General features: G+C 30.2%; 1 protein-coding gene across 8 annotated transcripts in view; it reads left to right on the top strand.

The window, feature by feature from the left end:
* Positions 1-25190, top strand: part of Pi3K21B (phosphatidylinositol 3-kinase regulatory subunit alpha) — a 300183-nt gene that overhangs the window by 58054 nt on the left and 216939 nt on the right. For 7 of the 8 annotated variants that reach the window (XM_075363761.1, XM_075363759.1, XM_075363758.1 and 4 more), the window contains 2 exons: positions 2714-2821; positions 21857-21946. In XM_075363761.1, coding sequence (XP_075219876.1) covers positions 2714-2821; positions 21857-21946 — 198 coding nt within the window. Of the gene's footprint in view, positions 1-2713; positions 2822-14369; positions 14485-21856; positions 21947-25190 lie in introns of those variants that run through there. The other variant, XM_075363764.1, reaches the window with a different exon arrangement.

Genomic DNA, 25190 nt, shown 5'->3' on the forward strand with positions numbered 1-25190 from the left:
CTGTAGTAGAATATAAAATATGTTTTCCGAATCGCAGAATTCAAGATCCCAAAACAATTTGCATGAATTTTCACAGTCTTTTGGAAACAGGTTCACTATGTAGTATTCATATAAGCTATGAACAATCTGTCCAACATGACGCCGTTAGTGATGAAATTATTATCGATGCAGTCCAGGCGTCAGTACACGATGTCTTTCTAAGCAGATCAGAGTTTCGCATTTGATGGTTTCGAGAACACTTAAACAAAACAAGTTTTATCCCTATCACAAACAGCCAGTTCAACATCTACATCTTTGCTTAGTGTTCTGCAGCTGGTGGAATATAAATCGGAAACTCTAGAAGTATGTTTTATTTACCGACGAGATAAATTTCACTCGAGATGGCGTCAACAACTTATTCAGTGAGCATATATGGGCAGAAGTAAATCCTCATGAAATGGTGTCACTGTATGGTGTGGCCTTCTTCACAATCAGCTGTTTGGTTTGTTCACATTACCTGGCAACTTAAATTCAGAGGTCTACTTGCACTTTCTTCAAGAGGAATTGTTATAGCTGCTTGAAAATGTTCCTCTAGTGCTGAGAAGCAAAGTGCACTTCCAGCACAATGGCATACCTCCCCACTTCTCTTGTGCCATTTTCACTCGCTTAAATCATTTCCCTGAGAAACAGATCGATCATGGAGGTCCACATTCCTGTCCACCAAGATAACCTGATCTAACACCTTTAGTTATTGTGTCTTGGGATGGATAAAAAATATTGTATATAAAACAAAAATACATTCTCATGAGAAATTAATTGTTCGCATTACGGATGCGGCTGAGCAACTTACAGACAGACCTGAAGAACTAAAATGAGCAACAAAAGCAGTGAAGAAGCATGCCAAGAAATGTGTTAAAAGTGGTGGGCTCATTTTTGAACATTTATTATAAACTGGTACATGTACACTTTGGTCTAGTGTACTGTTTCTAAATAATATTAAAATTTGTTAAACTTTTCTTTGTTTTATTCAGCTAATCTTATACCATTTTGTTCAGAATTAAATTCTCTACAAGTTTTGTTTAGAAGTTTTACATGCTTATTACCCAGCCCTTTTTAACAAAGTTTTTGTATGTCAAACATAAAAAACAGGGTTTTTACCCCAATTTATTGGTTTTCACCCCAGACTTCTCAAAAACTACTGCAGATACGGTTCTTGGACCTACTTTATTCAATTTTTCAGATCAAAAACCATTAGAAACACTAATTCTGCTCTTTAATTAATGTCCTAAAAATTTTGGTATGATCTCAGTTCACCATGATAGCTGAAATCTAAGCAAAATCTTTCACTAGCTGCAACTCGCAAACGAAGCATTTTAGGACATGTGTTTATATGAACATTTCCCGTTATTTTCACAAGTAAAATAGGGTATGAAAGTCCCAGGTGAACTTTGTGATACACTATGTATAAGTAAATCGGCCAACTTTTTTATACATTTTACTTTCTGGGTAAATATATCTAAAATAGCTATATTAAAGGGAAAAGTATAATGATCTTGTCAAGAATGGGGTATCAGGTTTTTTGCAAATCTTTACATTTTAGGTTCCAGCTAGTTCAACTAGACCAAAATTAAACATATTTATATATGTGTGCCATACTGCTTTTGGCCTTTTAATCTCAAGATTGACTAAACTGATATTTTTCAAATTTGGCTCAAATATTTCTATATATAGAGCATTGATCTTATTAATTTTTATCAGAATTTGGTCTGGGGTGGGAGATATTGTGAAAAAATCCATTTCTATTTTCTTCAGAGGCATTTTAGAGAAAAGTGTATTAAAGCAAATTTATTACCTTTAAAGCATATATAAATAATCCATAAAGATTTTTTTTCAAAAAAATCAATCCTACCTCCTGAAATTTAAATATATGTTTTGTTCTTTTAACTCTATCTCCCTTCAGTTTCAATATTTTTCATAAAATTATTGGATGTTACTCATTTGTAGAGTTATCAAGAAATGTGTACAATTTTTTTAATTTATAGACCCTGGACCTAAAGTGCAGAAAAGCTTTTGAAAATTTCCTTTTTCTTATTTTAGCCTCTATTGAAGGGGGTGTCAGATTTAGAGAAAACTTTACTTAAGCAAATTTTGTTAAGCTTATATATATATTTTAAAAACCTAAATAAATATTAAATATTTTCAGAAAACCTTTTCTTAAAATTTATTCCCCACCTCTAAAAAATATGTATTCTGTTTTTTTTTTTTTTACTGTAACTTTTAATTTTTATTATAAAAATTTCTTTGGTATTTTTCTTCATCAATTAAAGGGCTATTAAAATTAATGTAGCTTTGGTACCTATATTATATTCTGGACCCAAGATAAGAAGCAGTTTTTTTTCATTACTTTCATAAAAGTTTATACTTTGTTTTATAAAAGTTATACTTGACCAGCACAGCCAGGAAAGTCATGCAATACTTTGACTTTTTTTTAATAAAACATATGTTTTTACAATACAAAAAATTTGTGTACATTCTGAAGTAAGAGTTATTTTTTAATAATCTATTATCCAAAAAATTAATTTTTCAAATTGGTCTTAGTCTAAGAGTAATTCTGATAATTAGTTTTCTTTGTTACTTTCAAGTATTACAAGCAATTAAATGGTGTCCTGTTCAAAAGACAGTTTTTTTATGTAAATCTGTCTTAATAGAATTAGTTTTCTTTTTTCTTTTTTAGGTAGCATTCTAAGAGTCGACAGCTTGAGTGAGTGCTGGCAAAGAGGTGTAGATTGCAGTAGTCATGATTCATATGAAGGGAACACTGTGAATAATGTTAACAGCAAAGGTAAAAATCTTTCAGTAACTTTAAAACATTTATATTAATCTTGTATCGCATTAGGTATTTATTATTTAATTTTTTCCTGTTTATCATTTTCGCTTGTTTATCAAAATCATTTTTAACCAAGGGAAAATTTATTTCTGAGCTCCTCTGTGACTGCTTGGTATTTGTGTTATAAATGTGAAATAAAAAAATAAACTTGTTTCTTTCTCATTTTGTGACCTCAAAATTTTGTATTACCATTACCAAATGTAAAAAAGAAACGTTTAAAAGTTGTTCAGTGCTAAAATAACAGTTTTAAGTAACACTAGCATGATTCACAAGACCTGTAAAATCCCATTGCTGTTCTCAAGATTTATCAACATCCTGTGTCAGGTTATTAGAAAAGTGAGAATTATAATTCCTGTCAGTTTCCTTTGTTGTTCTGAATATTCTGTTGCATATTAGCATGCAGAGCTCGTTGGAAATATAGCTGATATTCAGCCCTACAAGAGAGATATTGACTTAGTTTACCGAAGGGACTTAATGTATAAAGTCGTAATGAGTGAAGAACATAACCACTCTCTTTAAGTAACACTGATTGATACCTCTTATATCTTAGGTGTTTCACAAACTTTATATCCATAATAAGACCTTGATAGATTGTATAAAGCAAACAAATAATTAACCTCTTTCTGTTATGAAACTGTAATTAAAATAGAATAATGTAGAAAAGTGTTAAAGGATTGATTAATAAAATATATAATTGCATTTAAATTTAAAATACATTTAAATTTTTAAACAAATTATGAACTAGATATAACGGAATTATTAAAAATAAATAGTAAAAGAGCAAATAAAAAAATCGGTGCTTATAAATTCTACAGAACATTTTTACTTGAGCTTTTGTAGAAATTAGTGTAGAAAATCTAACACTGAGAACTTAACTGCTAATCAGCATAAGTCGCTTACTTTAGTTAGTAGTGAGTTATATTGATGTGAACATACATTTTTGGTCTGTGATGCCTTGTTAGGAGTGTAAAACTTAGTCACTGGTATGTTTGTGTTCTATTTTCAGTAAGTTGACCATGCCAGGGAATCTTCTTCTTTTCCACTTACATTTAGCTATATGATTTCTGTTCTCTTTCTTTTAGGGTTTAATTGTTATTATAAAGATAAGAATATTTATTGGTTGCTTTTTAATTGAATCTTTAGATGAAATCAGAGCAGTGGCGGTTCATGTATAGGCACTGTAAAACTGCAGCACCCCGTATTTCCACTTGATATAATCGATAACATTTAATACAATGAGCCCTTTTTTTTATACCTGTACAATATATAATGCTTAAGCTTAGTGTTAGTAGCCATCCCCCAGTTTATGAAAGATACAAAAGTTTTTGTATGGAACTGTGCATTTCATAGTTCCAGCAGCGTGTTGTTTGGCTGTTATGAGCATCCACACATAGGAAGCTGCACATTAGGCTCTGAAGGAGAGCGAATACTGTTGCTCCTGCAGTGCTGACCCTGGTGTGTTGGTGGAAGGTAGTTTTTTTTTTTTACTCTGCGTGTGTATGGAGCGTTCCTTGTTCGTTCCCTTTTCTAGTTTAGTCGGTGGAAGGAATATGAAAGTGGTTTAGTTGTTTTTTCAGTATTGATCAGAAGATGGCGGAAAGCAAAGGCTCTTTGATTGCCAAATTTGTCCAAAAACATGCTAGAAAGGCGAAAGAGAAGGTAATTAGTAAAAACTAATTATGTATTTGTTTCTATGTATATAGAAATTTAAATTAAACATCATTGGACTATAGTATTTTTAAATGGACAATTTATTAAATTATTTTCTAATAATACTGAAAAATATTATCTGTATTGACATTTTATTATTTATTCAGTTAAAGCGAATACTGTTTTTAAGCACAATGTGCTTAAAAACCGTGTAACATATTCTTGAATGTAATAAAGTTTAGAATTAGATTATTATCCAGCTTCCAGCTATTCTATTTGATTCATTTTTTTTTTGTTCTTTTATTTTACAGAAAACTTTAACCATGGCCTTGAAAAAGCCCAGAAAACATTTTCTGGAGCAGCACCCCCACTAATTTTAGCTATGAGCCGCCACTGAATCAGAGCATAAATATTTTTGCTTCAACAATAAAAATATTATGGCTAGATTGCCAGTTCTATAACCATGCAAATAATGAGCAGGTTGGCATATTAAAAGATCACCATATGTTAAGGTGTTCTGTGTATATGAGGTTATACTTTGCTTCATAGTCATTATCCACTTCTGAAATAATAAAGTGCTATAGAATCGGCATATATTTTTATATATACAAACGGAACGTAACATACATATTGGTTTTCACTTGAGTAATGATGAACATTAGTCCATCATCCCAAATTATATAGAACTTTTATGATTAAATTGATGTTATGACAAGCCTAAATATATCATAAAGAAAGATAAAAATGTATATGTATGGTTTATTTAATATTATTTAAACCACAAAAATTGTAAAACTTTGACGTTCGCCTAGAAACAGCTTCCATTGATACTATCAGTACTGTCATGAAAAATTTTATAAAATAAAGCTGTGTCTGACTGTAGCTGAAGACAGACTGAACTGTTAACTACTTTCCTATAGTATTCTCTTGCTAGTTGTACAGATTATCATAATAAGATTCTATTTGGTGGTTTATTATTTCCATTTTACATTTAAATGTATATATGTACAATCTTCTAGGTAACCAATTTCTCTGTTATTTTGCTTTATTTCTTTGGTCTCTTCATTACTTTCTACAATTGATTATACAGGTATAAAGCCATGTTAAAAAAAATGGTTCCATTCATTTATGCTACTTAATGTTTTGAAAATCTTTTTTAAATTATTTATTTGTCTTTCCTAAGTTTAATATATTGCAGTTGGCATATTTTCAGGCCCATATACAGAGAGATCCAAAAGCTGCGCACATCAAAGTAATAAAAAAATAAGACATTAAATAATAATGTTTAAAAATTTATTTATTTTCACAACATATGCTCAAAATGGCTCTACTGATCAGTAGTGCATGTATGAACTCTTTTTACCATGTTTGAGGTCACTTTGTGGAACACATAGATACTGATGTTAATCTTTTGTTATGTTCTTCTTTAGTTCCTCCAGTGTGTTTGGCCTATTTTTATAGACCTTTCCTTTAAGATAACCCCACATGAAGAAATCTGGGGATGCTAAATTTGGTGAACATGGGAGCCACAATCCTTTAGAGATGATACGGTTGCCAAAAAACTCTGAAAAGAAATGCATGGTTTCAGTAGATGTGTGACATGTGGCACTGTCCTGCTGGAACCAACAATCACGTTTATTGTCTTCAAATAGCACAATAAACTGTGTAATGTGTCTTGGTACACAACACTGTTTACTGTATGTGGGGCCACTACCCCCACTATGAGGCCCACTATTCGACAACGTGATATGGCACACGACACTCCCATTTTCTGAGAGAATAAGGGGTTTTCATGTAGCATATGGATTTTCAGTTGACCAAATTTACATTCACTAAGATCCACATTCTCTAAAACAGACGATTAATCTCGTTATGGTCAAATTGTTAAACACTGCCACATCCGGATAATTCCCATGGAATTCGTTTACAACATGTGCATAAGAACAACTGAAAAAATATAGTTCAACAATAAAAGCTCATTGCTCTTGGGAAAATGACATGTTTACCAAGCAATAAACAAAGCAATATTGCAAGTGTCATGTGATCAATACACATCACAATGGCATCTAGGTTTGTTGTTGTTAACGCCCATAGTGCTATCTTGCAGTAGTCGATAGAACATTGTCATCATCTATATTATATTTCTAAACACTTTAATTTTGATTTAATTTTACGTGACTTTTGGATCTCCATATATTTTTAATTAATTATATCAGTTTTTCCTTCCACTTCTGACATTTTTAACCACTCTGAAATGCTATTTTTAGGTTTAAAAATACTTTGTATTTATATTTTTTATGGGCCAGACTAAAATAAGTTGTACCCGATGAATACTTGGTAAACTGCAACAGATAATTAGGCAAGAGAGTAGAAATATTATGTTTCATACTTATGTATAATTATATTGCTCCAAAGTTTATCTCTTATATCTACATTTTGTTATTCTCACCATGAAAATGGCATCCATTGGTGACTAAAATTCTAGTTTTAAATTTAATTTATTACAATTAGAATAATTGCAAAATAATAGGAATCTGAACATTCAAATAAAGTTTTAAAAAGAATGTGCAGTGAGAAATGCATTTATTAATGAATTTTCCACATTCACATATTAATTTTTCAATTTACCTCTCAGATAATAGTATGTGTTATATTTCCTTTTTTATCCTGTCTTAATTGTTTCTTTTATGACTTTTGATGTAAGTTAAATTTCTTTTTCAATTTATTGTTTGTTTTATTATATTTTTATAGTCGGTTAGTTGTGTACATTTTCTGTAGCTATTTTATTAATATTTTTTAATTTCATTTTCATCACCTCCAGTAAGCTTTATTATATTACAATAAATATTATTTTAACATGGATGGTTAGAATTCCTATGCATATTTATATTTTATTTGTTTACAGTATACAGTTGTTTGTATTTTTTCTTTCATTAAATTAGATTAAAATTTTCTCTTGCCATGATTAGACACAGTTTTATTTTTGGTAACATTTTCACCTCTTATTTTGAAAAACTAGACTAACATTGTGAGTAACTGTGAAAGCAGGTTTCTACAGAGAGAGTCAGAATTTTGACTACACATCGTGTGAATACATTATTGTGGTTACAGGAAATGAGATGGTGTCATTGAAAAGTCAATACTCCAGATTGAAGACCAATACCAACCAAATTCACTTTATCTCAAACAATTATCTCAAACTGCTCATCATTGACATCTAAATCATCCACACTTTGGAAAGCCAATCATTGCTTTACGATACATGGCAACTAGAATGGCACGAATTTCTTCCTTAATTGCTTTTCTCAGTGTGATGATGTCTTATAGTTTCTGGTGTAACATTTTATTTCAAATAACCTCAAAGCCAATAGTTGTAGGCTGCGAGATCAGGAAGTAGGCCGGCCATTCTATCAGTTCTCTCCTTCCTAATCACCAATTTTGTAATATGCGATCGTAAACTTCCCTCACGACAATGGTATAAAGAGAGGGTGCACTGTCCTGTTGGAATAAGCAGCATTTGTATTTTTCCCTTACATTGTAAGTTCACAAAGGAATTCACAATGCCAATAGCATTAACACATCTCCAAGATTCACATTCCTAACAATCCTTCTCATTCAATCATTGCCCAAACTGGAACCGATTCACATTTTGAATGTATCTCTTCCTTGAAGGCTGTCTGTGCTATAATAATGAGAATTAACATTTCTATTCGCAAGGAACCCAGCTTCAGCAGAAAAGTGGAATTTGTAAAACCAAAGTTGGTTGTTTTCACATTCCCTTAAAGCAGAATTTTACAATTCCAAGTACCTGTTACAGTCACACTCATTTAGTTCGTGGATATGAATCAGTTTGAATATGCTCTCATATTTCAAAATGCCACGCACAGTGAACCAGCTGATACCAAGCTCGTATGCATCTTAGCAGGTCGATTTCTGTGGATTATTGGGAAATGCTTTCACAATCCTTACTGATAATGCTATATCAGTGAAACTGCAAATCCCCCAAGAGGCTTTCTTTTCTGGATGTTGCACATTGTAAGTGGTTTCTTTCTGACTGTCCCACAGTTGATGGCAATAGTGTTATATTAAATTCATATCTAACCAATCCTACGACCTCAATCATTTTGGTATGCAATCACCCGCATTGGAACTGTATTTGCTCCATTGCATGTTCAGAATTGTCTTTGTTAATTCCTTTAGCTCAAAGGTGCGACTCTTATCTGAAATGAAAAAATTAATTTTCAGATTTAATATACCATTCACCATATCCTTCTGCAATGTGCAACAACCAACATGTAGTCATATTTCAGACACACATGTAGGTGAATGTCGTGAAGGTTTAAATATAAGTAATTAATATTTAATAAATTACATTAAGGGACATTGGACTCAATATTTTATTACAAATTTTGTATATATATATATATATATATATATATTAATTATTATTATTAAATTGTATATTTATAAAACTTATAAACAAAAAAAATATATATATATAATAAAAAATGATGCAAATATCCATTGAATTATCATCATAAAAAGTTAAGTATATTTTTATTTTTTATTCTACTTGATATTTAAAGCTGACATGAAAAAACCTTTTGACTGCACTGCATATTTATTTATTATCAATAATTCCATTTTAAAAATTATTGTTTGCTTTTGTCTTGCAATCTATCTTTTATTGTTAACTAAAATGCATCTATGTAAATTTCAATAACCATTTACATGTTGTATTTTTTAAAGATTCTAAAAACCTAAGATTTTATTTTCTATTTGTTTTTTCTGAAAATCTTACGTTAAATTTTAACAAAGAACAGTTGTTAAATATAGTAGATATAAATTTATGTGGTATGAATAAATGAGTATTGTTTGTTATGAATTTTGCATATGAATGTTAGGTATAGGTTAGTACTACATATTGTTCTCTAAAAGTCAGTTTTTTTTGTTAATGAAAGAAAAAAGTTTTGAATTTAAATTATCTTGTGAATCTTTGCCATATTGACAAAGGAACAAGACATAAAGGTTGTATCTTTAATACTGCTAAAAAGAGATAAAGAACTGTATAACAAGAATTATGTATTTTTATCAACAGTGATTGATGAATTGTATATCCTTTTTTATTATTTAAGTAATACACTTATTTTAAAAATTAGTTGGAAATGCTTTATGTGTTTGAGGATTTAAATTGTCTTATTTTTGTGCAATCTATTTATTTGAGTTTTGTAAATTAAAATAAGTGTTAATTTTACTGGCTTTACTGTTAGCAAATAAACCTGCCAGTGATTTACATTTACCGTTAATGTAATCCCTAGAACAGAAGTAATAACTTTAAGATTACTTTGGTATTTAATTTCTGTTAGGCACTGAGTTTTATGTATTTTTTGTCGGGTCTGTTATGGTACATATTAGCAGTTTCTAGTTCACGTGAATGTTAATTCATTTTTGTTTCAACATCCCAGTTTTTTGGCTGATTTCAAAAACCACCCAATCAGTAATATAAAATTATATATTTTTAATTCTTGTTATTATGTTTTTCATTCAGGTTACTTAAAAGAATATGAAATCCAACTTATCTTATCTTACGTAATGAGATAAAGATAAGGTAAGGCAAGATAAAATCTTATTTAACCTTTTTCTACTTATCCTAAAAATTTAACTGTTGTTTGCTTTATTTAATAAAATTTCATCGCAGAGAAATCACAGTTTTTATCTGGTCCTTGTTACCAAATTAAGGCTACAGTTAACTAGAAGTGTAATATTAGACATAATATTTAGCATTCCTAGCCTTTTGTTTCAGAACATAAACAAACGTAATTTGCCATTTCTGATTGAAATAAAATATTTCTCATTCTAGTATGTGATCATTGAAAGGCCGAGTGGTAGCGTCTCGGCCTTTCACCCAGAGGTCCCGGGTTCAAATCCCGGTCAGGCATAGCATTTTCACACACGCTACAAATCATTCATCTCATCCTCTGAAGTAATGCTTAACTGTGGACTCGGAGGTTAAAAAAAAAAAAAGTATGTGATCATTGAACTTACAGACGGTTTTCCAGATATCATAAACTTATATTTAATATTTCAGTGCCAGTCTCCATAATGGAGTGGTAGTTTCTCTGCCTTTCATCCACAGTCTTCTGGGTTCAAGTCCCAGTCAGGCAGGGCATTTTTCACATACTTCAAAATTCATTAACATTCATCACATTGACTATTTGTAGACTAGCCTCTTGTTATTCTGTAAATAAATAAATATTTTATATAATTATAAGCTACATATGGTTTTCTTGTGTAGTCTAATTTTGAAACTCAAATGAATTTTACTCTAGTAAAGCACTTCAGAAGTGCTCTATACTATAAAGTGCTGTGGTAATATAAAGGATTTGGAAAAAAATGCCAAATTTGTTCTATAATTAACTGGAATTAAACAAATGTAAAATATAACTATTACATCTTAAATATATATTATATATAAAATATCATTCATTATAAGTTGTCATTCTACTATTATTAACAATTTATTTGACTTTGAGATGCAATCAGATCATGAGTATTCATTAAAATCTGTTTATTTTTAATTTATTTAATAGTTGAAAATTCAATTTCAGCTGCCTCTCCAGTTCTTAATTTGACTTTTCAAAAAATAATTATTTTAATATTGAGAAGTTGAAGAGAAAGTTAGATTTAATTATGTTCAGAAACGCTTTATCTATGTATATATCTTTCTGGTAAGAATGGTATATACAAGGTATATCTTTTAAAAAGGTAAATAAAAGGATATATCTTTTAGGTAAGAAAGGTTTATATATATATATATATATATATATATATACGTATAAACCTTCCAGAATAAAATATTCTGGAAGAAAGAAAGGAAAGAATGGAGTGGCAATTATATGAAATTAATAGCAAAATGGGAGTAGCAAAATGAGGAAAGTAACAAGATGGTTGCAGAAAGTAAGTTATATAAATGATACATTAATATCATTAAGGACTGGGATGTTACCAAAAAATTTAGTTATAGTACAAGTAAATATTTCTTTTACTTTTATATTTTCAGCTGCAACATGATGACATAAGTGGTACATACAATCCATTATATAGAATATAAAGCAATTAATTTAGAACTCTGATATTTAATCAATTTACTATATCAATAAATTTAATCCCCTGCTATTGTTAAAGATAATATTGCAGTTGGATATGAAACTATATTACCTATAAAGCAAAAGCTTGACTGTAGATAGGAGTACCAGATCAACATTATGATTAGTAAAACATTATAATAAAAAGATTAATTCCCAAAACACACACACCTAGTTCCAAAATACAACATTGATACCGACCAGGTATGAATATTAAGATCCCATATATTAAGATCCCATTTATATTTAAAATTGACAACTGTTTCATTTAGACCAAATCACCAACTGACCACAATATGTTTCCACCTCATCAATTGTCAAGGAGTAAATCCACTACTTAAATTGATTCAGATTACGGGCATTTCTTACACTACCAAGCAGGTAGTTAAAGAACTTTCGTGTTAGAAAAAGAAAGGTTTTTTTGAAACAAAGTATAATAAGGTCTTAGAACTTATACTTCCTCTAGAAGTCTCCTGATTATGTAATAGCTTTCCTCTTAGCTATCATCACCTCAGCATTAGTACCTCTTTGTAAAAAATTAGAAGCATCTTACAAACAAAAAGAGATTTAATGGGAAAAAGACATTTTCTGAAAAAAGGAAAGAATGAATTTTCCTACTCACATCACACATTACCTGTACAATAGCTTTTTAAAAAATAATGATTTTATCCCCAGCAGTACAATCCATAACTTAATTTCAAATGAACTAGAGTAAAGTAAATTTGTTGAAGAACATCTACGGGAAAAAATGTCCTTACATGATAAAACTTTTTAATGCATATAAACAAATATCTCTTCAAACTTTGTGTATATAGATTTCATGATAATTTTTCATCTATCATCAGCCCTAAATATTTAATAAAATTTACCTGAGATATGATTGAACAGTCGCATTGTAATTGAATATAAACACCATCAACATTATGATATATTAGATATTAGATATTTGATTTTTAAAGCATTAAGACCAACCAAAGCATTGTCAGAAAAACTAGAAGCCTAAATTATCCAGATCAGTTTGCAACCTATCAAGATTTTTAGATGAATATAGTAGGTAGTATCATCTGGAAGAAATATAGCTGCACCATCAAATTTATGCAAAAACAGGTCATTAATAAAAATTAGAAGTAGAATAGGTCCAATAACTGAGCTCCAAGTGACTTCACAATTCACTTGAAGGATATTACTCACACAATCGCCCACAACTACATACTGACTTCTGCCCTCCAGATAATGCAAACCATTTTAAAGCTACACCTCTAATTTCAGCACTATATATTTCATCTACTAAAAGCAATTGATTAACTGTATCAAATATTAAGAAATAAGCCAGAAACCTTTTGCTTATCTACTGGATTAAGTCCAGAATAAACATCTATTACAAACTCATGCCATGCAAATACTCTGATCCTCGTGAAACCTAACGACTTGAGTAAAAAAAATGTATTTTTGGATAAGAATTTTTATCCAAAAAGGTTGGTTTTGGATAAATCCAACCTTTTTTAATTACTTTTTCTAGCAATTTGGAAAAACTGAAAGTAATGAAATGGGCCAATAGTTGCCAAGCACATCTAAAGAGCCTGATTTATGAGCTGGAACAATTTTTACAAATTTCAGGGCAGAAGTAAATTTACCCATAGCAAGATTATTATTATTAAATATAGCATATAATACAGGGATCACTGGAACAGAAATCTCTTTAACCAGAGCAGAAGAGATATTATCAATACCTGGACATTTATCTGCTTTTAGAGACACTATATACACTAATCTCATAATAACTAATAGCATTTTAAAAAATGGATCTAAGTGAAGTGGAAGAATTACTGATCATGATAATGCTGCATCATTGTATTATTCACAGTATCAGTGCTACTGATAACTTTATTAGATACTCCAACAAAGAATTCATTAAAAATATTAGTAATTTCATCTTCATCAGAAACAACATTACCATTTACACATATTTTTGATATTTTATTTTTAATAGTAGACATACCAGTATACTGGTTTATAATTTATCCACTGATTCTTGGTAGGTAATAACTTCATATTTTTAAAATATTGTTTTTTAGCTGTTTTAATCCACACATATAATTTTTTCCTAAATTTAGTATATTTAGTTTTAATTTTGTGGCTATGAGCATTTCCTGTATTATCCGTTTCTTTGAAAAATGGCAATGCACAGCCCACTTGTTATCCATGGCTAAGCTTTTTGAATTTTTTAACCTCCCTTTTAAAATAAATAACAGATTTTGATTGTTTAATGTTCCCTGATAAAACATCTAAAAAGTTATTAAACTAAAAATCTACATCATCATTATCATGTTCATATAAATATGACCTTAATTTATCGTAATCCAGTACCTCTATAAAATACTTTATCAAATTATTTTGAATTCTGTCGTTAGAAATAGCTATGGCGTCAGCCCTATGATCTTTAAAATGTTTCAGAATGACAGCACTATAAACATTGTGTTTATATATAATTGATTTATAAAAAATGTGATCAATACAGGATGGCCTATCATTCTCAGTAACTCTAGTATCAACGTTAACTAAAAAGCTGTACCCATTCATACTAAGTATTTGTAATTATTTTTTACCATTACTATCTGTTTCAATAATATTTACGTTAATATCTTGTTAAAATAGTATTGCCATGTTGTAACTGTAGGAAGGTCTTCAAGACCTTTCAAAATCAAAGTCTTATTTTGCTTATTCCAGCCATAAACACCAAGAACATAAAAAGTATAATCAAACCACTGAAATTTCAAAAGAATAAAATCTGCATCCAGTAACTCAATATCTACTCTCACACAGGTAAGTTCCTTCACAACAAATACAAACACAATAACCCCAGTAGCTTTAGAAAAATCATCACACACACAAAAAGATGTATACCCATTTATTCTATATAAAGAGGCCACAACTGATGTCAGCCATATCTCAGATAGAATGATAATATCTCTGGTCTACTTTTTCAGCAGCTTACAACGACAAAATAGTATCAAAATCCTTATTTAAACCCTTGATATTTTGGTGAATGATCATTAGGTTATTCCGGCTCATTAAGAGATTATTGTTTAAATCATTAACACTCTCATACAACATTGTATTGTAGTAACTATCTCCGATTATCATAGCAGAATTTAAAAAATACACTTCCCTGGCTGGTAAAAATGACTCTGTATAATACATAACCACAAACACCCTTTTTCTCATACACCTATAGATACATCACTTGCATACTCACTATCAGTCAAATACAGACAAAATAAGTCTCACATTCACATCCATTCACTCATGTATTACACGCATTTAAGAAACAGAAAACAAGCATCAATCTTCCTATCTAGTGAAATACACTACCCCTATAAATAAGTATAGGCTGTTCCTCCATAAATAAATTGTAGGTTAACACTACATTAATTACTGATGGCATACGTTATAGTACAAGGTAAAAATACTTAACTTAAAATATTGTAGAAACATTTTTCCATATTCAGTAATACAATTCAAATTCATATTATGTAATACAGTAATTGATTGTTTCTCAAAATACTCAAGCAGAAATGGAATTAAAACACAAATATAATCAAAATAAATAAACTGTATAATTAAATTTAAAGTCGGCTGCATGAATCGCATTCTCTCAAGGAAAAAGGAAGGTGTAACAAAAGAAACCATAGATCCCAGACTGAAGATTGATAAAATAATGGAATACTCCCTCAACTCAAACTATACAACTGTCACTTAATACTTTGAAGTAGGCCTAAACAAAAAGAAATGAAAAAAAATAATATAAATAAAACTAAAAATACTAAAGAAGTGACTATTCTTTCTAACTATTAACGTAGCCTCTTAAGCCCATATTAAAAAAAAAAAAAAATTATAAATAAAACTAAGCAGTTCCCTTTAAGTATTAATTTAAATAAATTTGATTAAAATCAGGTCCAATTTATTAACTGCTAATAAACTCTGTTTAATTTGCTTTTTCCCCTCCTTCTTCTCTGCTCCTTACTAGACCTTGTTCTTGATGTCATTTAAAATTTCTGAATTATTAATTCACTAGCACCCTGTTGCAGCTTTGCTTGTGTTATATAGTTACTTGCATTTCCCATAGTGGTTAATGTTTTTGTTTTATGTTTTTTAGTCAAGCAGCCAGTTACATATACAGTAACGGTGGCAGTGGCTGTGTTGGTTAAACCACAGCGCCATATACCTTCGCACCCTTTAACAAATCGGAATTCAAAAACCCAAAAACGGTTTTTATATATTTATTTGAAGAGTATTTACAAGCCCAAAACTACTGAATATCTCGTTTAGTATAGTTGGGATAGGAAAAAATTATTATCATCGTTCAAAAGTTTTTTTATCTTTCTTCACCCTCTTTCAAAGTTGAATTTGAAAAATCTAGAAATTGGTTTATTCACATGAAGATTGCACTCACCAAAAATCAGGTTGATTTCTTCATTTGTTACCTAGAAATTAAAAATATATTAAATTTTATTGTTACTCGATTTTACCCCTTTAAACTTGAAATTTTGAAAAATCCTTTCTTAGTGTGCAGTTACACCATAAGAATAACATAACATACAAATTTTCATCAATTTATCTTCAGTAGTTTTTGCTTGGTGTTGATTATGAATCACTCATGATGTGTTGCCTTCAGTTTCAATTAGACCTCTATTGAAATAATTTCTACTGAAAAATATCTTGGGAGCGGCTCAGTGTGAGAAAGAAGCATGAGAATTTAGCAGCCCACCACCTAGAGGCCTGAATGAAAATTGCAGCACTGTAACAGATTATTTATTATTTAATACTTTTAATAAATAATTTTTCATTTTTAAATAACATTTCCAAATAAACATGATCTGTTAGATCTGATGCATGCAAAAGTTAGCCTTCAACCTACTAACAAATTCCCCATTTCAATTTTGAAAATCGGATTATTGTTTGCAGAAATATTATAAAAATGCCCCATTGTACCACCTACAACAGCGCCCCAGGAGCATGCTATTTGTTACCAGTTGATAGTGATGGTCGATCTAGCCTCCCACAAGGTGCTTGCATACCTCACCACTCTAGCCTCATACGCAGTCTCAACAGGAAGCCCATTACTGTTAAACAGAAATTTTTTTAAATTTATTTAATATTTTATTTAACGTAAATTTAATTCTATTTTTGTGGTAATATTATTCATTCGATTGATTAGAATCTTTCAGTTCAAACCCAGCACACAGTGAGAGAATCACAGTTCATCAATTTAATTCATTAAAGTTTGTGTTTCAACAGAAAATCTCCAGTACTATATATATATATATATATATATTATTTTAGAGATTTTTTGAGATGAACTATATCTAGAAACCTTCTCAGTTAATGCCAAGAAACATGGGTAAAAATTTTATTGCGATTGATCGAGTAATTTTTTGTTTATCCCAAACATACAAAAACCCTGTTCCTCTGTATATACGTGTCCCATAATGATGGGACACATTTAAAATATAAATATCTGGAGTTGCATAATAAGTTTTAATGCAAACTGGTGAATACTTGCATGACATACAGGAGTTTTGCACACTACATTAAGTTTTGGAAATCACATCCTTCAGGTGGCCACCATTATAATGAGAACACATTCTTGGGTTCTGTCTTTAAGCTGCAGAATGGTGCAGTGGAGCATGTTAACTGGAATGGCTGCAATTTCCCTTTTGATTTCTTCCTTTAGTGCAATAATTGTTCATGGTTTGTTGGTGTATACTCTCTCCTTCAGGTAACCCCAAAGGAAGTATTCTGCTGGTGATCTAGCTGGCCAATTGATGTTACCAAATTGTGAAATGAGGCGCCCTGGGAATTGTTGGCAGAGAGTTGCCATAGGCTGTCATACTGTGGAAAGGTACCGCTGTTCTGTTGCATCCACATTTCTGACAGATCACGATGTTCTAACTCAGGATGAGAAACATATTGAGCATGTGGTTAAGCGTTCACTATTAACGGTAATGGCAGAACCATATTTGTCCTCAAAAAAGTATAAACCGATAACACATGCATGAATCATGGCACACCAAATGATAACTTTGACACTATGCAAAGGTTTTTTGTGCACATTACGAGGATTTTCTTGACCACAAAACCAAAAGTTTTGCTTATTAACATAACCAGATAAGTGGAAATGGGCCTCATCTAACGAGATTAGGTGCTCAAGAAATGTTTTGTCCTCATTGCACTTATCCAAAATTGTATCACTAAAAATTTTTTGACTAAGCCTATCTGGCAGGAGCAACTGCTGTGCTACCTGTATCTTATACGAATAGAGGTGCAAGTCTTGTCTCAATCCTGTGAACACTACTACGTTTGTGCTACTTAGAAGTGAATTGATTCACTTCCTGAAACAATTGACAGGTAGACTTGTTTGGACTTTGTTACATGGTGTTTGCAACACGTTAAATTTGTCATTGGAATGAGAATGTTGAGGCCGTCCAGGGAACTTTTTTTGTTGTTGGAATTTCCTGTTTCTCAAAGTTCCTCACTTCACAGAGGGTCACTTTCCAGGATGGTGCATCGTGTTGTGTTGGCTGAATTTCCTTTGTGCTGCGATGATTGAGTCTTGAGAAGAAAAGTACGTCTCTAAAACATACGCAATTTCCCTTGGGATCCACAACATCATCAAGGAATAGACACTTACAACAAATAATGACAAAAAACTCAAATGCATTGGCTTTCAAGATTAGTAACATACAAGTGTGTACGATTACTCTTGTCCCTCCAAATTACAAATAAATGTGTTCTGTCATTGTGAGACACCTGTATAATAGTATAAATTTAACTATTTTACTATTTAAAAAATTAATTTTCAATTAATACTATCTGTGCAAAAAACAAAGTTATATCCAATTCCTTTATGTTTTCATCTCATAAACATTTGGCAGAATAAGACGTAATAACAAAAAAAATAACACAGCTCCTCAGAGACACATCCACTCACTCTGACATCTGACTGATAACTGATATGGTAACATTAAATCATGAAGAAAAAAATATTGAAAAGATGTATGGCGGTATTGAAGACACAAAATATTGGTGGACTGTTGTAAAATACTGATGGGGGATTGGAATGCTGTGGTCAGAAAAGGTGAAGAGAGAAGTGTGGTAGGAAAATTTGGCTAAGGGATAAGGAATGGGGAGGAACAGATTAGTAGAAATTTGCTGGGAGAAAAGATTATTTATAACCAACACTTGATTCAAAAACTATAAAAGGAGATATACATTGATATCCCCTGGGCACAAAGCTTGCTATTAGATAGACCATTCTTAGTAGATCAAAGATATAGGAAAGCTGTTGAGAAAGCCAATGAATTACCAGGTGTAGATATCAGTATTGATGATGTGATCACAACTGTTTGATTATTTATGATAGAAATGAGAATAACTTTAAAGAAAGTAGTGAAAGCAAAAGTAGTTAAGAAATGAAACTTTGAAAAATTGGAAAGGAAACAAAGGGAGAAAAACTAGCTAAAGCAATGAAAGAGAAAGAAAAAAAGAAAACGTGAACAGTGAGAAGACCCAAAATTCAAACGGGGTTTTTGCTAGTATAATACAAAATAATGATGGAATGAAACCAGAACAAAAATTAATTGATATACTCAGAAATGGGCCTTATTTACATTACTACCAAAAAAGGATTGTAATATATTTAGGGTGTATGGTATGTATGTATATTTCTTCCACCGTAGCAGCTCAATGGCTGAACCGATTTAGACTCCTTGTTGGAGTGTCATAGGTTATATACTGAGAGAGTCATAGGCTATATAAATATATATATATATTTATTTTTGAATAGATTTTAAAAAAATAGAAAGAGATATTCGCTGTATACAAAATTGTCACCTGCATGCTCTTTAATTATCCTATATTTAAAGAGCGATGTTTTTTTTTTGGTAGTCATATTAATATTTATCTCTTTTTACTTACACTTTCATGTTTCATTGATTCCAATAATATGATCAAGAAGAGAACCAGTTGTTTTACATAAGGGAAAAATATTTTTTTCTTGCAAATTGCTGAATATAAATGTATCAAAAAATAGTCGGTTAACCATTTTAAAGCATTTATACAATTTCCTTTAGTCTTTTTTTGGGCCTTGTAAGGCAAGGATTGATTGAGATACAACTTTTTGAAAAGCACTTTATAAAACCTAATTTTAACACTATATTCATGATTAATTCATAAACCGAGCCTCCTTCATAAAGATTGCCTATAACAAAAATGATAGTATTTTAAATTAACCTTAATTATTTGATGCCTTTTTTGTTTATAATAAAAATTGACCAAGTTTTAGGTAAAGAAATAATATGTTCATGAAAGAATTAAGTTCAGAATACATCCTAAGAAAAACATAAGTGTAAAACTTTTTCATTGATTTCATATTTATCTAATAATAATAATAATGGCACTTTAATAAAACTACTTTTTTTTTAATTGATAGGTTACTGTTATGTTTAAATAAATAGAATATGTAAAATCACTTTGGTATTTTGATATTTACTTTAGATTGTAATTTCTGTTATTGCTTTTATCACTAATAAGATATTTGAAATAGGCATTTGAATTTGTTTCTGTTATTTCTTTTATCACTAATAAGATATTTGAATTTGATACTGAAATTCACCATAAATAAACAATATTTTAAAATTATATAAATATAAAGTTTTAATCAATGTTACAAAAAATAATTAGTAGTAACATATTTTGCTACACCACAGCTGCACAACTCCATAAATTTTGTCAGTTTATACTGACTTCTATTTTTGCATATATCTAATTTTAACTAACATTAGGTGTATGCATTTGAGCTCTTAGCCTATGTTTCAAAATTCACATGAAAAGAAAATCATAAATTATAGTTTATTGAGAATAAATTTTAAAATAATATTTTGAAAAAAAGTCTGTGATAAATGAGAACTGATTAGTTTTTCTTTAATTCATTATATTCCTCATTTCCCTAAGATAATTGGGGTAAAATTTAGTCTTGAAAATTTTAAAATTTTTTTGAACTTAAAAAATTCTGAAATTTATTCTTTTTTTAGTTATAAAAAGAAATAGTTTACAGTAAAATGAGGGTAAAATAAATAATACTACCTAAAGATCAGAAAATTTACTAGAAAATGCTAATTTTTAGTTTTTTCTTAGCTGAGGTTTTGTCAAAAATAAAAAAAAAATTATCATTTTAAATCAGAGATATCTGTTGATGTTTTAAATCAATGTGTGAAATCAGCACATTATCATCTTTCCTATATTGGAGCAAATCAGGCAGTGAAGTAGATTGTTCGTTACTTTTTCTACTCCATGTTAATTAGAATTTTATTAATAATAATAAATTATTGTATTTATTTCTTATAAAGTATAAACATTTAATTGTGGTTGTAATATTTATCTGTAATATAAAGTTAATAATGTTTGGAATTAAAAATCAAAAGTTTTAATTTTATGAAGTGTCAAATTTTGGCCAAAATTGAATGACATAACTATTGCTGTTATTTATTTAAGTAAAAATAATAATAAAATTAATTTACGACAATATTTTAATTATGAACAAAAGTATTAATTTGTATTTTTTATTTAGATGTAAATTTTTGTGGCAATAAAATACTTTATATTGCTTTTGCAAAAAAATTTGTATTATGTTTTTTTTTTAACTTACTTTTCTACTAATAAAATAGGAAACTGATTTAATTGTATTATGTATAATTTATTTATTGGTGTCTCTATGTTTAGGTCTCACTGAAACTTAAGCAAAAAATACAACTTTGAGAATCCTTTTCTATAAATGGCTAGTTTATGTTGTACAATAGTGGAGTAGAAACTAAATTAAAGTTAAATAAAAGTCTTGTCAGTTTATTACAAGTAGTATTTAGGTAAGAGATGTAAAGAACTTTTTGGAATAATTCATTAAAATTTTTTGTTTTTTTTCAGTAAGAATCAGACAGGGTGATATTTAAAAACGCTTTATTTTAGTCTACCTTTGTTATGTTGTGGAAAAAAGACTAAATTAAAAGCATAAACCTTAATGAAGCTAAAATAAAAAGTTATAATTTGTTGGCTAAAATGTTTATTTTTAGATATTTGCAAGATTTCTTTTTTTAAATGAGTTCTTTTTAATTAATTTTCATGCATTTCTTTTTTTTTACAGTAATGGATAATGATCAACAGGGAAATACAACTCATCCAAATCATCACTTCTCAGATGTTTACTTCCTTACACCGATACTTTGTAGGCACTGTAAGTAGTTATATCATTTAGTTAGTGTTTGATGTGACCTTACGACAATTTTTTAGCATAGTACATGCACACAGTTTAAAATTGTTCTTAATTGTGCATGCTCACCAAAATCATTGGTGTTTTGAATTTATTATAATAGCAATTCAGCCAGATGTTATCAATACAAGGATATATTTCAAAGATGTCATAGGAGTGCTTCTATTAGTGTCCAGATATTAGAAGATAAAGAAAGAGAATAATAACTGCCTAATTTTTTAAAAAAACCATCATAAACTCCATAACCCATCTATCATTATAGAATCAAACATTTGAGATTTCATGTTACTTATTAATGAAATTAATAGTGAAGCAATTGCTTAGTTGCATTACTCATTTTTAGTTGTGTAGCAGCACAGACAAAAAAAAGAAAACAAATAGTATTTTGATACAATTTATTGTATTAAATATTACCAGTATATTTGATAGAAACTTCATAGTAGTTTAGCTAAACCAAAGTAAATGTACTGAATTTACTGCATTACTAAAACTTTCAAAATGTGGTTCATGTTCTTTTAGGGCATATTTTTGCAGATAAAAAACTGACTAAAGGGCACAAACTTCGATGTAAAAGGATGTTTTTTTATAAAGTTTCTTAAAATTATCCATTTTTAACAGCAGTAAAGCATACTTCTTTCCATAAATTTCTTTCTAAATTAATGATTTCCAATAGAAAAGACTAATATTTACAGCAATATTAACATAATACAATAAAATTCCTTACAGGTATACAGTATACTTTCAGACAAAATAAAAAATTACAAATATAATGTTTAAAATTATAATTTCCTTATTTAATGTCTTTTATTATTGCATGAAAAGAGCACAAAGCACCTAGCCACATTCAGGGGTTCTTACATACTTTATCTCTAATCATTCAGTATGTCTTTGGCTACAATCGCAGCACATCATTGCAGGAGAGGAAAGAAAAAACACAGGTTCTAAGCAGTTGCATAAAACATTGTGCGAATAAATCCAAATGTTAGGGTAAGTAACCACCTCCTAACCCAACAGTTGAACTTTTTTGTATTATTATTACATTTTATAGAAGCAATAAAGTATTAAAAAATTGAAATCCTAAATTTTTTTTTTTTTAATTATAATTCAGCTTTGGGGGTGTGAGTAAACAGGCATATTTAATAAGGATTCTTCCTCCATCATCATCAGTCCCCCCCCCCCAAATTTTCATTTGTTAAGCAAAATAAAGACAAAACCTTAAATAAATACCTATTTATTTAAGAGGCAGAATTTTATATGCTACAAAAATAGGATAGGATTTGAGTTTGGCAAATACTAACAACCAAGAGAGGACATAATTTAACATCAAGAATAAAGACAAAATACACATTTCTGAGAATGTAAAGTGAACAGACTTTCTACTAATGGTAAAAATTTGTGTAAATTTTAACATAAATATTTTTGATATGTTGAATATGATCGGTCCATAATACAAGGCATATTCATAAAGTAAGGACCATCAGCTTATATTTAAATATTAGCAGGTCTGAACACAGTTTCACGCATGCAGGGCCATCTATCAGCTATTTACGAAGCCACTGCAGTTGTTTTGATTTCATAGTCGTTTGCCTGCCAGTGAATGCAGATCGCAATGTCCAAAACAATTGTTTCTCCCACCAGTTGTGAAGTGCACGCTGTGATTTGATTTTTGTATGCAAAAGGATCTTCAGCTGCTGAAATTCAGCGGGAGTTTTGCCTAGTGTATGGACCAATAGTAATGAGCGAAGGAAAGGTTAAAAATGGCCGCACAAATGTGAATGTCAAAGAGTGGAGTGGCAGGCCCAGTATTCAGACCGACGAAATCATTGAACAAGTGAACCGAAAACTGCGATGATGAAGTGCAAGTGCTCTGGTTGATGAATTTCTGCATGTTGGGTGCACCTCTATCTACTTGTACACCATTGCCACAGAAAGCTTGGATATCACAAATTGTGTGCAAGGTGGGTACCGAAAATGTTCACCAATTAACAAAAAGAGCAAAGAATGTGCAGTGGACGAGCGATTTGGGCCACTATTGACAAGATGGAGATGATTTATTTTGTCTCATTGTTACGGGCGACGAGACGTGGATATCCTACACCAACGCAGAATCGAAACAACATCAATGCAATGGCACCATTCAAGTTCCCCAAAACCGAAAAAGTTTAAGCAATCTCCGTACTCGAGTCGAAAAATGTTGGCTACCATTTTTTGGGACAAAAAGGGCATAATTTTGGTTGATTTCATAGAACATGGATCAATAATTACTGCTGTTGTATATTACAAAACGCTCACCAAACTGAGACGTGCAATCCAAAATCGATGATACAGGAAACTGTCATACGGCGTAATCCTCCTTTACGACATCACCCATCCTCATACCGCTGCCTTAACCAAGGTTCAAGATTTTTGTTGGGAACTTTTTGACCACTCACCGTGTAGTCTCAACCTTGCACCTAGCGATTACTTCCTCTTCTTGCATTTTTAGTAAACTAAAACTCTAAGTTAAAACCTTTTCTCACGAGTTAACTTTTTTTAATGACCAAACAGCTCGTACTTTATGAATATGCCTCATGATTTATCATCAAAAATTGCCACAAATATTTAACCTGATAAAACAATATTATATCACAGGCACAAGAAATGCCCTTATATTCAGTTCTATGATACCCCAAGAAGATATGAAAGTGGAAGGAATTAGAAAGAGAAATAATTAGGTAAATTATTTTAGTTATGTTGAGAGCCAGTCTATCGCTATGAAACCATGAACTTACATTGTTGAGATTAAACTTTATGATTCATTCCATTATTTGACATCAGCATTTTCATATGCAATGACTGTATTATTAAATCAGTTACCAAACGATAAAATAAGTAGTATATAAATTATTTACACAAATGAAAAACAGAAGCGATCCCAGGGTCGATTTAGGGACACCACAGTTAATTTTGTTAAGCTCAATTTTTCATATTATTTATCACAAAAAACTGATGCCTTTTGATAAAGTATGATCTAAATTGAATCGGAGGCATCGTCCATGCATGTATATTCTCAAACCTTTTAAGTAAATTCATAATTTATAGTATTTCTTATATCTTATAGGTTTTTCTTATATCAAGAAAAAGTTCTGATACCGTTTTAGATATGGGATTATTCAAATTTTTATGCAGCGTAACAATGAAATTCTGTAGCAATATCTCTGCTGTACTA

The sequence above is a fragment of the Lycorma delicatula genome, chromosome 4 (genome assembly GCF_047948215.1).
Source record: "Lycorma delicatula isolate Av1 chromosome 4, ASM4794821v1, whole genome shotgun sequence".
Lineage (NCBI taxonomy): Eukaryota > Metazoa > Arthropoda > Insecta > Hemiptera > Fulgoridae > Lycorma > Lycorma delicatula.